The 12666-nt window shown below is 38.6% G+C and overlaps 1 protein-coding gene across 3 annotated transcripts in view; it reads right to left on the bottom strand.

Annotated features, from left to right (window-relative positions):
• Window positions 1-12666, bottom strand: part of UXS1 (UDP-glucuronate decarboxylase 1) — a 63912-nt gene that overhangs the window by 1526 nt on the left and 49720 nt on the right. For all 3 annotated transcript variants that reach the window (XM_027445224.3, XM_027445229.3, XM_038173266.2), the window contains 5 exons: window positions 10883-11002; window positions 6206-6249; window positions 4942-5002; window positions 3454-3511; window positions 1312-1415 (listed from right to left, as the gene is read on the bottom strand). In XM_027445224.3, coding sequence (XP_027301025.1) covers window positions 1312-1415; window positions 3454-3511; window positions 4942-5002; window positions 6206-6249; window positions 10883-11002 — 387 coding nt within the window. The remainder of the gene's footprint in view (window positions 1-1311; window positions 1416-3453; window positions 3512-4941; window positions 5003-6205; window positions 6250-10882; window positions 11003-12666) is intronic.

The following is a 12666-nucleotide window of genomic DNA, read 5'->3' on the forward strand; positions in this document are numbered from 1 at the left end:
CGAAAACAGGTCAGAGGTATAAAAGTCAACTGCTTTAAGCCTTTTATAACACCTTCCACCCTCCTTGTGCTTTGAGGCACGGTCTGTTAATATCTGGTGTCTCTGAATAATTTCAGAAGGGTCCAGAGCTTTTTCTATTAATAGCCTTGTATTTACTAAATGGGTTCACAGGTTTCCTGTAAAGATTTTTGTCTGAAAAAAATCCAAAAAAGCTTACAAATCATTATGCTAGCTAGAATGGGGAGCTGGCTAAGAAAGTCATGCTCTTTCTATGGATTAGAAAGAGCCTTACCTCACCACCAAAACAGCTCTTATCATCAACTCTGCTTTGCTATAGATTTGGACAATTAACTTCACCAGAAAGGTTGAGAAGGAAAGTAACAGTGATCATGGGAATTTTGCAATTCTCACATATCAGCTGTGCAGAATAATCACTATCTTAGCCACCTCAGATAACTAATAATCAAGTTTCAGAAGTGGACAGACAAACTTTATTGTGGATGGTAAGACAAGTTCAACTAGCCTCGAGCATGTTCCAAGCTTATCTACACTGAGAACAAGCCTTGAACATCTCTACATATGATACCTGTAGCCCAAAATGAGAGCTGTTTATTCTGGTTTAAGTTCTGTCCACCAGAACTTAAAACAATAAGGAAGAAAAGAAAAAAAGAGCATCAGCTCTCTCTGATTAGGTTCATATTTTGCTTTGCCCGAGTTTCACATAGTTCCCTTTAAATGAACTCAAAACTAAACAGAACATCCAATTCTCGTATTTCTCCCCACTAATCCAAACAAATGTTTTGGTTGCAATGTTGTTACCAATCATCTTAAAAAGAGTCTTACACTGTAGATTTTCTAAAAATATTCTAATGAAGTTAAAAGCAATATTTTCCTTCCATAATGCATGTTACTCCAGGAAAACAGGAATGAGGGCAGCAACAGCAAATTCATTAGGCTCCCATAACTATGTACAATATATTTCAAAGAATATGTCAGGCTTACAGGAGGCAACCACTTTAGAATATACATATTAAACAGTTAAAATGCCTATATTTTGTTCCTACTGAAGTTTGTTAAAAATGCCAGTACTAATATGCTCTTCTGCATGGCAAAGAGCATGCAATCTTACCCAGCAGTTCATCAGTCATGAGCAAGGTCAACTTATGACAGACTGTAGGCACCGTACACCCTTTAAAGAACTGTCCTGGAGATTGCATTAAGCAAATATTCTGAAAACTGAAAGATATCCTTATCACATGGTACGCCTCCTTGTGTTTTCGCACACAAAGACAGTAACACAGCTGTACATACCACAGGTTCCCAGCCAAGCAATAACTTTGCTTTTCTGATGTCAGGTTTTCGTTTCTGAGGATCATCCTGTGCTTCTGAGAGAAACTGGATTTCACTCTCACTGCCTATCAAACAAGAGACTGCGTATTATCATCTGCAATTCACGATGCTTTGCATTTATCTTTTCTACCTACTGAAGCATTAGGTCTTTCTGTTGTTTTCTGCTTCGTAATTGTACCACTGAAACGCCTTCCACAGACACAGCTGCATTGTATGCAACAGCTGGGTAAGCCAGCTGCCCTACAACAGCACGGATTCACAAAAACATTTCACAAAGATTTCAGCATGGATTCACAAAAGGGAAGTCATGCTCCATCACTTGAATAACCTTCTTTGATGAAATAACTGCCTCTGTAGTTAAGGGGAGAGCATCCACTTTGACCTCAGTGAGGCTTTTGCTGTTGTATCCTGTAAAATCCTTCTAGACGGGCTGTTGATGTACAGCTAAGTGGCCAGATCCAGAGGATGCTGGTGAGTGACACAAAGTCTAGCTGGAGGCCCGTAACTACTGCTGTACCCCAGGGGTCAACACTGAGTGGCTGGTACACCAATACCGGGACTGTGCTGTTGTCCAGCATTCTTGACACACTAAAAACAGGCTGACAGAAACCTCACAAAGCTCATCAAAGGGATGTGTAGAGTCCTGTATGGGGAGGATCTGATCAATGTGGTTAAGTATCTGAATGGAGGGTGTCAAGAGGATGGAGCCAGATCCTTCTCAGCTGTGCTGAGAGATAGGACAAGAGGCAGCAGGCACAAACTGAAAACACGGGTGGTTCCTTCTGAGAATAAGGAAAAACTTTTACTGTGAGGGTAACTGATGAATGGAACAGGTTTCCCCAAGAGGCTGTGGAGTCTCACTCCTTGGAAGACTTCAAAACCACCTGGACACACCAAAACCACCTGAGCCTGCTCTAGGTGGCTCTGCTTGAGGAGGGGGGTTGGACCAGGTGGCCTCCAGAGGTCCCCTCCCACACCTCAACTGTTCTGTGATGCTGTGAGTGCTTTTGCCTTGCGAAAAGACTTCACTTGTTCTTTGCCCATACTTCTCAGTCTGATAGTTAAATACCCACAGCACTTGTCTTACCTCATGACACCACGCATATAGGACAATTTATACAATGAAATCTAGCAAACAGTTTACATGCCACTTTACTGTGAGGTTTTATGGATGTAGAATTAAATTGCCTCTCCAGGCAGATTGAAACAAGTCAAGCTGTTTGTGAACAGACAAGGTAAAGATTATTTCATCTGCCAGGTGGGTTTGGTGTTGTGATTTTCAATTTCCCTCCCTGATCTGTAGACTCAAGCATTTTCCAGTGGGGATAGTCCTCTATTAGAAACATCACATGCATCAGCTTCTGTACTGCATGTTTGAACCGGTCTTTTTCAGGCATCTCTAATAGATCCCTCAGAAGCACTGGTAGAGTCTACAGATAAAAACCCCTTGGCTAATGGCACCAGCATGCTTCATCTCACGAGGAAGCCACATTAGAGGACTGCACACAGCCATTTGCTTCCATTCTTGAGAGCTCTGATTTGCTACAGGTATCAGAGCAAGTCTGAAGGGAAAGCCACAGTATTTTCTTCCAAGCCACAAACAAGGGAGGAGCTGGCAGTGCTTGCACAAGTCACTGGTAGATCAAAGAAAAGTAGAGAAAGACTGTCACCACAGCATGAAGCTTTTTAATAGTAATTGAAGGAGAACAGCCTGCATGATTGTGAAGAACCACCTTGCTGAAGTATCCATATTTCAGCTAGGATGTAAGATGTTTTCACAGCATGCAGTGAGGAAGACTTCACTTTTGGGTAATTATCTAGTAACTTGCATAAACATTATGTAAAATTACTGGTATAGATCATACAGATACACAAAGAATGTGTTCATTCAACTACTCATGCAGTCTTTTACATTCAGTTGAGAGGATCTGGATTATCTAGTTAGTATTTAATTATATGGTCAGGATACGATTGACTTTGATAAAGTTATTAAGAAATCCAAAGCCCGATTAAATTATCCATATATTACATATACTAATCAAGAAATAATAATCTTAACAATGAGTACTTCATGAGCTTCATTGAAGAATTACTCATACTCACCAACAAGTTTTTTAATTAACTGGGCAAACTCTAGGATAGTGTGCTCTTCTGGGTTTCCCTAGAAAGGGAAGGAATATTCATTACAACAGCAAGTGAACACCTTAAGACACGTTAGCTTTCTGATATTACACATTTCTAAAATGGGTCGTGTTAAAATGGAAAAGCTCAACATTATACCTCATTTCTATTCTAACCTTGACCAGCTGAATATTCATTAGAAAAGCTGCCCTCCACCACATTTGCCTTGGTAATTCAATGTGTGAATGGAGGTACCCAAAAATCAATACGTAATGAAAGGGCAAATGCACCTCTTAATCAGAGTAAAGCCACGTGCCCCAATTCTGGAGCCCAGAGAACCACATCATTGTTTCAAAGTATGGACTCAAGAACTTTGCTGAGTTGAGGACAGATAATATAATGAAGACTTCATTTAAAGAAGAATACCAAGTTCTCAGTTCACCCAAACTGGCAAAACAACTGATTTCACCGCAAACAATTGTTTCTTAATTCACTGCATCTTGCATAAAAATAATTATATGATCTACCTGCTTTCCTATACAATGCTGCCCTTCTTAACTCTCACATTTTTTTCAACAAACCTGCACATAAGAAACATCTCAACATTTCAGAATAAAACGCTGAAAGCTTCCTGCAGGCATTAGCTCATCTTCATCAGACTCAACTCCTTCCATTTCTAGCATTCCTTGCTTTACCACTCCTTTATTACATATTGTTTGATCAACAGCTGAACATTTAGCTACACAGATCTAAACGTTGAGTTTTCTGGAGACAAAACTTGTGATGGGGCGAAAGAATATAAAAATTTGGATAGAAACACAGAAATGAACCAAAAGCCACAATTAAAAATAAAAAGAAAAAAAAGAGAAAAAAAATCAAGTGAAAAACTGTCCTGTAGAGTTGAGTACTTGATTTGGCAAAAATTGATAAATGTAGAAGTGATCTGGCATATGCATCCTTTTTCTACTGTTATATCCACTGCTGAGGATAAGGTGATAACAATGGCACAAAGCAAACATCCTATTTAAAAAAAATTAATTACTAAGCGACCTTAACAATATTAGAAAATTACACAATCAAATACTATCCCATTTTCCTCCAATCAAGGCTAGTATGAAGTGATTTCCATTTGTTCAGAGATAAGAGCTTCAGTGCTTTACAGTTCAATTATTTTCTTGGTTGTATTTGGCATCCTGCTCTATTTTTTTCTTTCATATTCTAATTGTGTGAATTTTCTTGCTAAACCAAAAGACAATATAGCAAATTTCTCATCTTCTTGAAACTATCACATCTCAACACCTAGGTGCTCATTCTTTGTATTTATAAAGTGAACACAGGGTTTATTCATAATGGAAAGAGATTTTTTGCTTTGTTTATTTCTTCTAGAAATCAGCAGCAGTAACAAGGAGGAAAACAGAGGATGTTGGCTCCTGTACAGTAAACACAGAAGAGTGGAGATCTCATACTCACCAAGTTGACAGGACTGCTGACATTGCTGTTCATCAAGGCCACCAACCCATTCACAAGATCACTATAAAAAGGGAAGAACAGATTGAGGCAATTTCCACTTCTCTATAAATAATATTCTTTTCTAAAAAGAGAGCTGCCTCCACAGAGCTCCAGTAAAGCAGATCAGTCAGCTGAGAAATGCTGAAATCAGATTTACAGCATATATTTCAAGGGGTGCATGTTTCCTTAGTTATTTATTCCACAGCCCCTGTTGTAAGATACACTGAATTACAGGTTATTTTCAAAGGGTGATTATGTCTCGGATATAATGGCTACAATTCCTCTGAGCACACGAAAGAAAAATCAAGAAAAACTACGTTACTCAGAAACAATTAATACCTTCTCTTTGCTTCAGTACCCAAACTTATTAGAAGCCCATTTCAAACAGAGTGAGTTGTTAGATAGCAGCACATGACAGCACCACTACCTGCTTTGCAGTTTGTTTTTTGAATTGTCTTTGCACTTCCATAAAATTTTAAGACAATTTTATTCAAAAGAGTATTTTGGTGTTACCTTCCCCCAGAAAAATAACCCAAAGTTATTTTGGATTATCAGCTATTTATCAGCTTGTTCCTTACAGCTTATAATCATGAAAGGAGTGGACGCTTTGAACTGATACGGGTTTCTATAGCTTCTATCAACACTGTTACTACTTTCAGCAGAGGGAAAGAACAACATTTCCACCAAGTGCAGCATGATGAAAGCAACCCAGAAGCCTGGCCCTGAAATTTAGCTAGCGAGACAGAAGACTCTAAGGCCTAGATTCACTTTTCATTAGTTCAAGTACATTCTGGCCTTGCTTATGCTACAAACGTTATCTACAGCAGTATCTCCTTAGCCCGTTCCTTCCCGCAGAAGGGAATAATAAAGCGTATGTAACACACATATAGCATGCAGAAAAACACAAGGTGGCAGTATTGCATTAAAACCCAAGGACTTGCAAACTGCTCAGACTTAAAGTAGCATCAAAAACCTACCTACGAAGTACTTGCTCTCCCTCTATGGGAAGAACACATTAATATTTTAACTCAAAGCTCTGAACCAACTGATGTGTTATTTCCTGATAGTTTAAAAAACTTCAGTGTCTCCCTTCTAAAAAGTAAAGCTTGCCTAAAACTGAAAATAATTTCTTTTGTCGATTTAAATGAAGTACAAACTATGCAGCCAAGCTCAAAGAATCATCAAGTGAAGCAAATAAATACCAGACAGCATAAACAAGGCTTACCTGACGTACTGGAAAGCCCTTGTCTGAGTTCCAGGTCCATAGACCTAAAGCCAGATGAAAATTAGAGAAGTTACAGAAGTATAAAAGTCCTCTCTAGCACAACTATCTTTTCCTGACTATCCTAGTAAGAAGTCCAAAGGAAAAGCACCTGAGACACAAGCTTTGTGTTTCAGAAATGGAAAAAGATGTGTTTGCAGAGTTTTGGCAAAGCATCAATTCTTTGAAGGTCTTTTTGTTCTTGGAAGCGTCTCCAATAAATATAACCTTCTGCATCTCATTAATGCAGACTTCTGCATGTAGGAAACATTCTTAGCAGTTGAGGACAGAGTGAAGCTTTGTCCTCTGCTGGAACGCTGAAAGAGGCTGTAGCATGCACTCAACCAGAAAAGAGCACCAAATATTTAAAGCAAACCTCAGAATACTAAGATGTGGTTATGACAAGCAATTTATTTGCTCTTTAACAACGGCCAACTTCAAAGAGACCACTAAAACATTCGTGGTCTTAAAAAAAAAAAAATAGTAAAGAAAAAAATAGCAGTAAGTGTTTCAAGGAATCAGGACACCACCAAAAAAAATATCATGCAACTCTCTAAATATTACTATCTGGGGGAATGAGAGGTGGAATAATTTCTAGTGAATATGACTTCCCAAATCATCTGTACCAATTTTTTTTTCCACCCAAAATCATGGTGTGTGTGTGTGTTCTCTGGTTATGTGTTAACACTTTGGAGCAAGAAGGTTGTTTAAGTTCAAAACAGACATTAAAGCATACTTAAAATGCGCATAATAGTATCAGACTTTTTTTTTTGTTTACAGCTTAATTGTGTGCTGTACTAAACATAAATAACAAACATACTTAAATTCTGAAAGCTATGTGCAGGCATACATAAATGGCGAAAACACTTAATTTTAAGTGAGGACACATACATCTCACCACCAAACTGCTACAACAGAAAAGCTTTTTGGAAGGACAGAATTGAAAGCATGTTTATTTTCTTAGGGGACAGGAAAGACAGTTCAATTGGTATACAAGCCATCATTTGTTGCTTGTTAAGCCCACTGTCTGAGGCAGATTCAAAGTCCAAAGAATTCACATTTCGGTAGGCACTGGGTAAGATCCTGAGGACTTGGGTGTTTAAGCATTTACTTAATAATCCATTGAGAGAAATATAGCAAGAGAACACACCAACAGCTTGGTAGCCTCTCAAAGCAAACAGGAATTACATTTTGTGTACATATAAAGCTTCCTGTTTGCCTTGTTTTGGCTCATGGGGTAAGTTTTATACAACTAAGTCATTTGTGCATGATTTGTGCAAAGTCACCCAATGTGGCTACCTCTCCTACATGCAGGAAATGGCTGGAAAATACGATGCAGTTTTCCCCCGTTAGTTTCTTATAATAAATCCTTCCTTCACAACAAGAAAATGCAATGATGGGCATGTCTGCATAGGCTGTAATTTCTTAAAGGCAGGTAGTTAAAAAGACGAAGTTAAAAAGACTCTCACTTTGTGAGATCAATTTACTCCACTTGAACAACTGCTTTGAACGAAGAGATTGAGTACATGTGGTTTCTGAAAAGGTCAATACTAGATACTCCTGTCAGCCAAATTCTGTGATAATACAAGGGTATACATATTTTTTGGTCTCAACTACTGCTCCTTGATAATAATTCATTTTACTTGACCTGGTTAGCTAAACAACTCTCCTCTTCTCATGTACAGTCATTTTTAATGGCAGATAGTTACTCCCTATTGAACAATGATCCTAGGCAAAGTCCTCTATTTTATCCTCTGTTACCTTCTTGATAAAGTCTAGACAGTTTTGCAGTTACAACAGAAAAAAAAAAAAAGCCTCCCAAAGAACAGCACCGTCTCTGTCTGGACTTCATATTTAGTAATGGAGTAAATTTCTAAAAAAACAAAAAAAAACAAAAAACAAAAACCCTTCCAGGTAGTGTTTTCACTCAGTTCTAGTTACAGTAGCTCAAACTTTATGCCCTAGGACGTTATCCTGGCGGCATACAGTACTGGCAAATAAGTATATGGTTACACACACATATTTTGATACAACCAAGTCAGGAGTTGGACTCGATGATCCTTATGGGTCCCTTCCAATTCGGGATATTTTATGAGTCTATGATTCTAAGTCCTTCAACGATCAAAAGTCTCAAAGCACAAAAGCTCCATCTTCTTGTCTGCTTCCATTTCCTTATTGTCTTGCAACAAACAGAACCACCCTCAACCTGAAGCTTTTTGGAGATGCCTGAGTGGGTAAGAAAATTAAACTCTCTACAGGAATTTTTTGGATGTTTTGAGAGGGAAAATAATCCCATGTGGATTTTTGTACTGTGCACTTGCTTTGGTTTAAGTTACTGTGATAGATGTGGGCAGTTTGATATGAAGTCTGATGGACTGCCTGCTGCACTGTAACGTCAGAAGGATCACATCAAGAAAGGACTGGTTCAGGGACTTGCTTTTTACATACATTTCTCCTATCCCACAAAGCATTACAAATCAGTCCCAAATCTAGGGCACCATCAAACAGATGGAAAGAACAAAGCAGTTTTCAGGCAACTAATTACCCTGGTGGTATGGTGGCTGGCACAACATTCATGTTTGAAAAATGTATTTCTGTCAAAGCCTTGCATTTTTCATCAATAACTAGTTGTTCCTGAGACACAAGGAATGAAATTTTGAATGCTGCAAGCAAAAACAAAAAGGAAGCATCCCTTTAATTTCTTCTAGACAGACAGCCTTGCTAACGGATCCTCCAATCCCAAAGCTTACTAATTAATACACACCCTCAGTCTGGGCAAATTTACTGCCTGGAAAAACATTTATTCCCAAATAAATTACAGCAGCTGTGCTAATGTACAGACAGGAAATGGAGTCTCACTATATCATAATTCACTTCATTCTTGCCATGATCTGAGGTGTGTGTGGGGGATCAGAATTTATTGTTGCTGTACAACACTCACATATTTCAGATCATATTTTAGTGCAGTTTTGCCACAAAAAAGAGCCCATGGGGTTGCTCTCTTGACACGAGCTTTCAGTAGTATAACATGTAAAATTCCAGCCAAACAAAAAAAAATAAATAAGAGTTGACTACTTATTTTTGATGATTATTAGCAAATAACATCTCTTTCTCTGATTGCTTAAGATCACTGTCCCAGCACATAAACAGCAGAAATTATGTTGGCAAATGCTTATTTCCAAATAGGTAGGGCATAAATTTATGTGGCAGACTCATTTCTCCAGCACCCATACTAAACGTGATTGTGCAATTAGCCTATTCAGTGCTGAAAAGACTCCTGTCAGTACAGGCTAGGCATGCTGGCTCACAGGTTTGTCACCTACCCCAGACTGAGCCCTGGCATCCGCAGTCTCAGTCCTGGCTTATATGATGGTTTCAGGTTTTGCTCTACAAGAACCAAAGTAGCAGGAGTTGCCACAGAATTTTCATCCTTTCCCTCCTTGATTGTCTTCAACTTCCTAGAGGAAGTCCTGGTTGAACTGTGGATTTTATAGACTCCAACAGAAGGAATGCTATCTCAATCTCAAGACAGTTGTCTGGTGTGTGTGTGTGTGTATAACTTTTTAGTTATTTATCAGACATTTATCAGTTAGCAGGTATTTTCAGTGATTAATCAGAACAAGAGTTCAGAAGCCTTTGACTGGTGTCCTGGCACTTCACTCTTCTAATCTAGGCAGCATTAAGAAATGAGTATGAAATTCTGTTGTATGTCTCACACACTGCAAATGTTTCCCTGAGTTCACAGCCTATCTCAGATTCCAAATTACTTCTCCCTATTTCAGGATGTCTCCTCACATTTATTTTACACATATTCAATACTTTATAATAACAAACTAAACAGGATTAAGACAAAGAATCATTTAGGTGGGAAAAATGTTCTAAAATCATCAAGTCCAACTGTTAACCTAGCACTGTTAAGTCTACCACCGAACCATGTCCTGACAGAGGTCAGGCACTGTCCATATTGCTAAACTACCAGCAGCATCTTTGGCAGAGTTCTGGCCCACGCCAGCTCTTACTCTCCCAAACAACGCTGTGACATAGTTTAAATATTATCAAGAGCCAAGAACCATTCATTGTAAACAGTCTGAATGTGGCAACTTGTTTTGAAGGCATGAAAATTCAGCTCTATAGATGCAGGCCATCTATACCACACCAGTTGTCAATGGTAACAAAACCCAGTTCTGGCCTGCTTTCGTGATGATGTAGCTTGAAGGCCTTCAATGTTATGTTACTCATAGAAAATTTAGGCTGATATCCGAGCTTCCAAAAAGACATTTTGATGCCTAACTTCCAGAAATGGTTCGGATAGAGTTCTTCAAAAGGAAAAAATATAAAACCATGACTCTAAACCTGACCACATGGAAGAGTTGTGACAGACAAGAGATTCAAGTTCAGGATGACTAAAATACTTTCTCAGATTGCATCTGGTAGCCTTGTTTCTTCCTGGGAAAGCAATATCAATACAGAGCACACCCTTGCATGTCCAATTCTATATGCTTGAGCTTGATATATTGAAAATTTGTATATTTGGGGGTGGGGTAACCTCCATGTTTCCTAAAATCCAGACTCCCTCACAGCATACCAGCTTACGATACACAGACACAGGACTCTTCACATCACTGACAGGTCATTACTTACTGTTAGTGCTTCTCCCTGGAGGGCCTGTAGGATAAAATTACTGACGACTCTACCATCATTCATATGCATTCGAGGGCCAAAGGTATTGAATATTCTGGCAACCCTGACTTCAACTCCTTCCTGTGGGCAAAGAAAAAAGAAAATTTAACTACCTTTGTAAGAGTCTCTTTCTTCCTAAAAGTGCAAATTTACTCTCCCCTATCCAAAAGATTTCCTAGAACCTTCCTACAGTTTTAAAACCCATTGTTTTCTCATAATGAAAGACTTCTAACATCTCATCAAGGCTACTGGAAACTGCAGTGCATACAACAAGACAATTTATGCTAGTTCTCGGTATTTGTAATGCAAATTTTAAATCAGTGTTAGAACAGCTGATGATTTCAGCACAGGCATTTTCTTCTAACAAGAACTTTATGATTTTCATTAGTACCCGTCCAACAAATTGTTCCACCTGGGGCTTATGTAGTCTTTTTTTTTCCCTCAGGTAAGTGAAATCTCACAATCATCAGATTATAATACCAGGGTAGCATTTCCAAAGATTAGAAAAATTGTGTGCTTCAGGTTAAGTATCCTTACCAATACTATACAGTGGCTTTGTAATCACAACCATAATGTTGCTTAACTCCCTGCTACTTATTAAGCTGTGTAAATACATGCATTATAATCCAGGTCTCTTCGATACCTTAGTTGTGTTTTTTTTTTTTCCTCCTCCAAAACACATTTCTATCATTCCTAGAACACCTTTCTGGAGGATATTGGAGGATATTTCGCAAAGCTTCAAAGCAAAATGCAATAAACATGAAATTGGAAACCGTCTGGACAAAGTGTTTTAACAACGGGAGACTGCAGGTGAGAAGTAATCTCTCTCCAAGTATTTTCTGTTTATTGACACTTACTCACTTGGACAAGACACAGTTCATGATAAAGCCTACAGGAAGGATGCTTGGCCTTTGTGAGCTAAAGCAAACTTTCTGCTGCTGATTCAACCAAACCAGTTGCACTCAAAAGCACAAACTTCTGAGTTACAAACACTCAGTTTTTCCTTCGGATGATACACACATTTTGTATTATCTTTCGGAGTTCCAAGTGATTCATAACCAAATTAATACTCAAAACAATTCTGTGAAAGCAGTAGCATTAACATTTTACAAATAGGAGAATCAGAGGGGCAAAGGCACGTTCAATGCTTTAGATATTAGTTGGTGTTGACAAATGGGAAACGCCAAGTAGTAAAGGTAAAGCCCAGCATCCCTGGTATGGAGAACGCCAAGCAACATCAAGCTCTGCTTACCTGCAAGTAAGGTTTCATGAGCAAATGTTATTTATATTTGCAGGCATATTGTAATCTAACACTAACCAAGCAGATAACTTGTGCCATATGAAAGGCTGCAGTCTTGGGTCTTGTTATGTGTCAAGCTTGCATCCACAACATAGCCAAAAATAGCCTCACGACACCCACTTCACCCTGCTGAGATACCCTGGGAAGAGCAGAGTCCCTTTCCACACAAAGTGTATCTGCTGGGAACATGTTCTTCATTTGCAATTAACAAATAAAAAAAACATGTCAAAAATATACCTTCAGCAGCATGTTACAAAGCCATTGCCTCCACTGTATCTAAAAATATACTCTGATGGAGTTTCTTGTTCTTCTAATTTCCCCAGCACTCAGTATTAAAAGGAGACCGACTCCTCCAGGGAGGGATTGTATTTCACGTAGGTTTTCCAGATATTGCCATTACTACCAAGTACTGAAAATGAGACACTTGGAAGCTAGTACTCAAGAT

Source organism: Anas platyrhynchos, chromosome 1 (genome assembly GCF_047663525.1).
Source record: "Anas platyrhynchos isolate ZD024472 breed Pekin duck chromosome 1, IASCAAS_PekinDuck_T2T, whole genome shotgun sequence".
Classification (NCBI taxonomy): domain Eukaryota; kingdom Metazoa; phylum Chordata; class Aves; order Anseriformes; family Anatidae; genus Anas; species Anas platyrhynchos.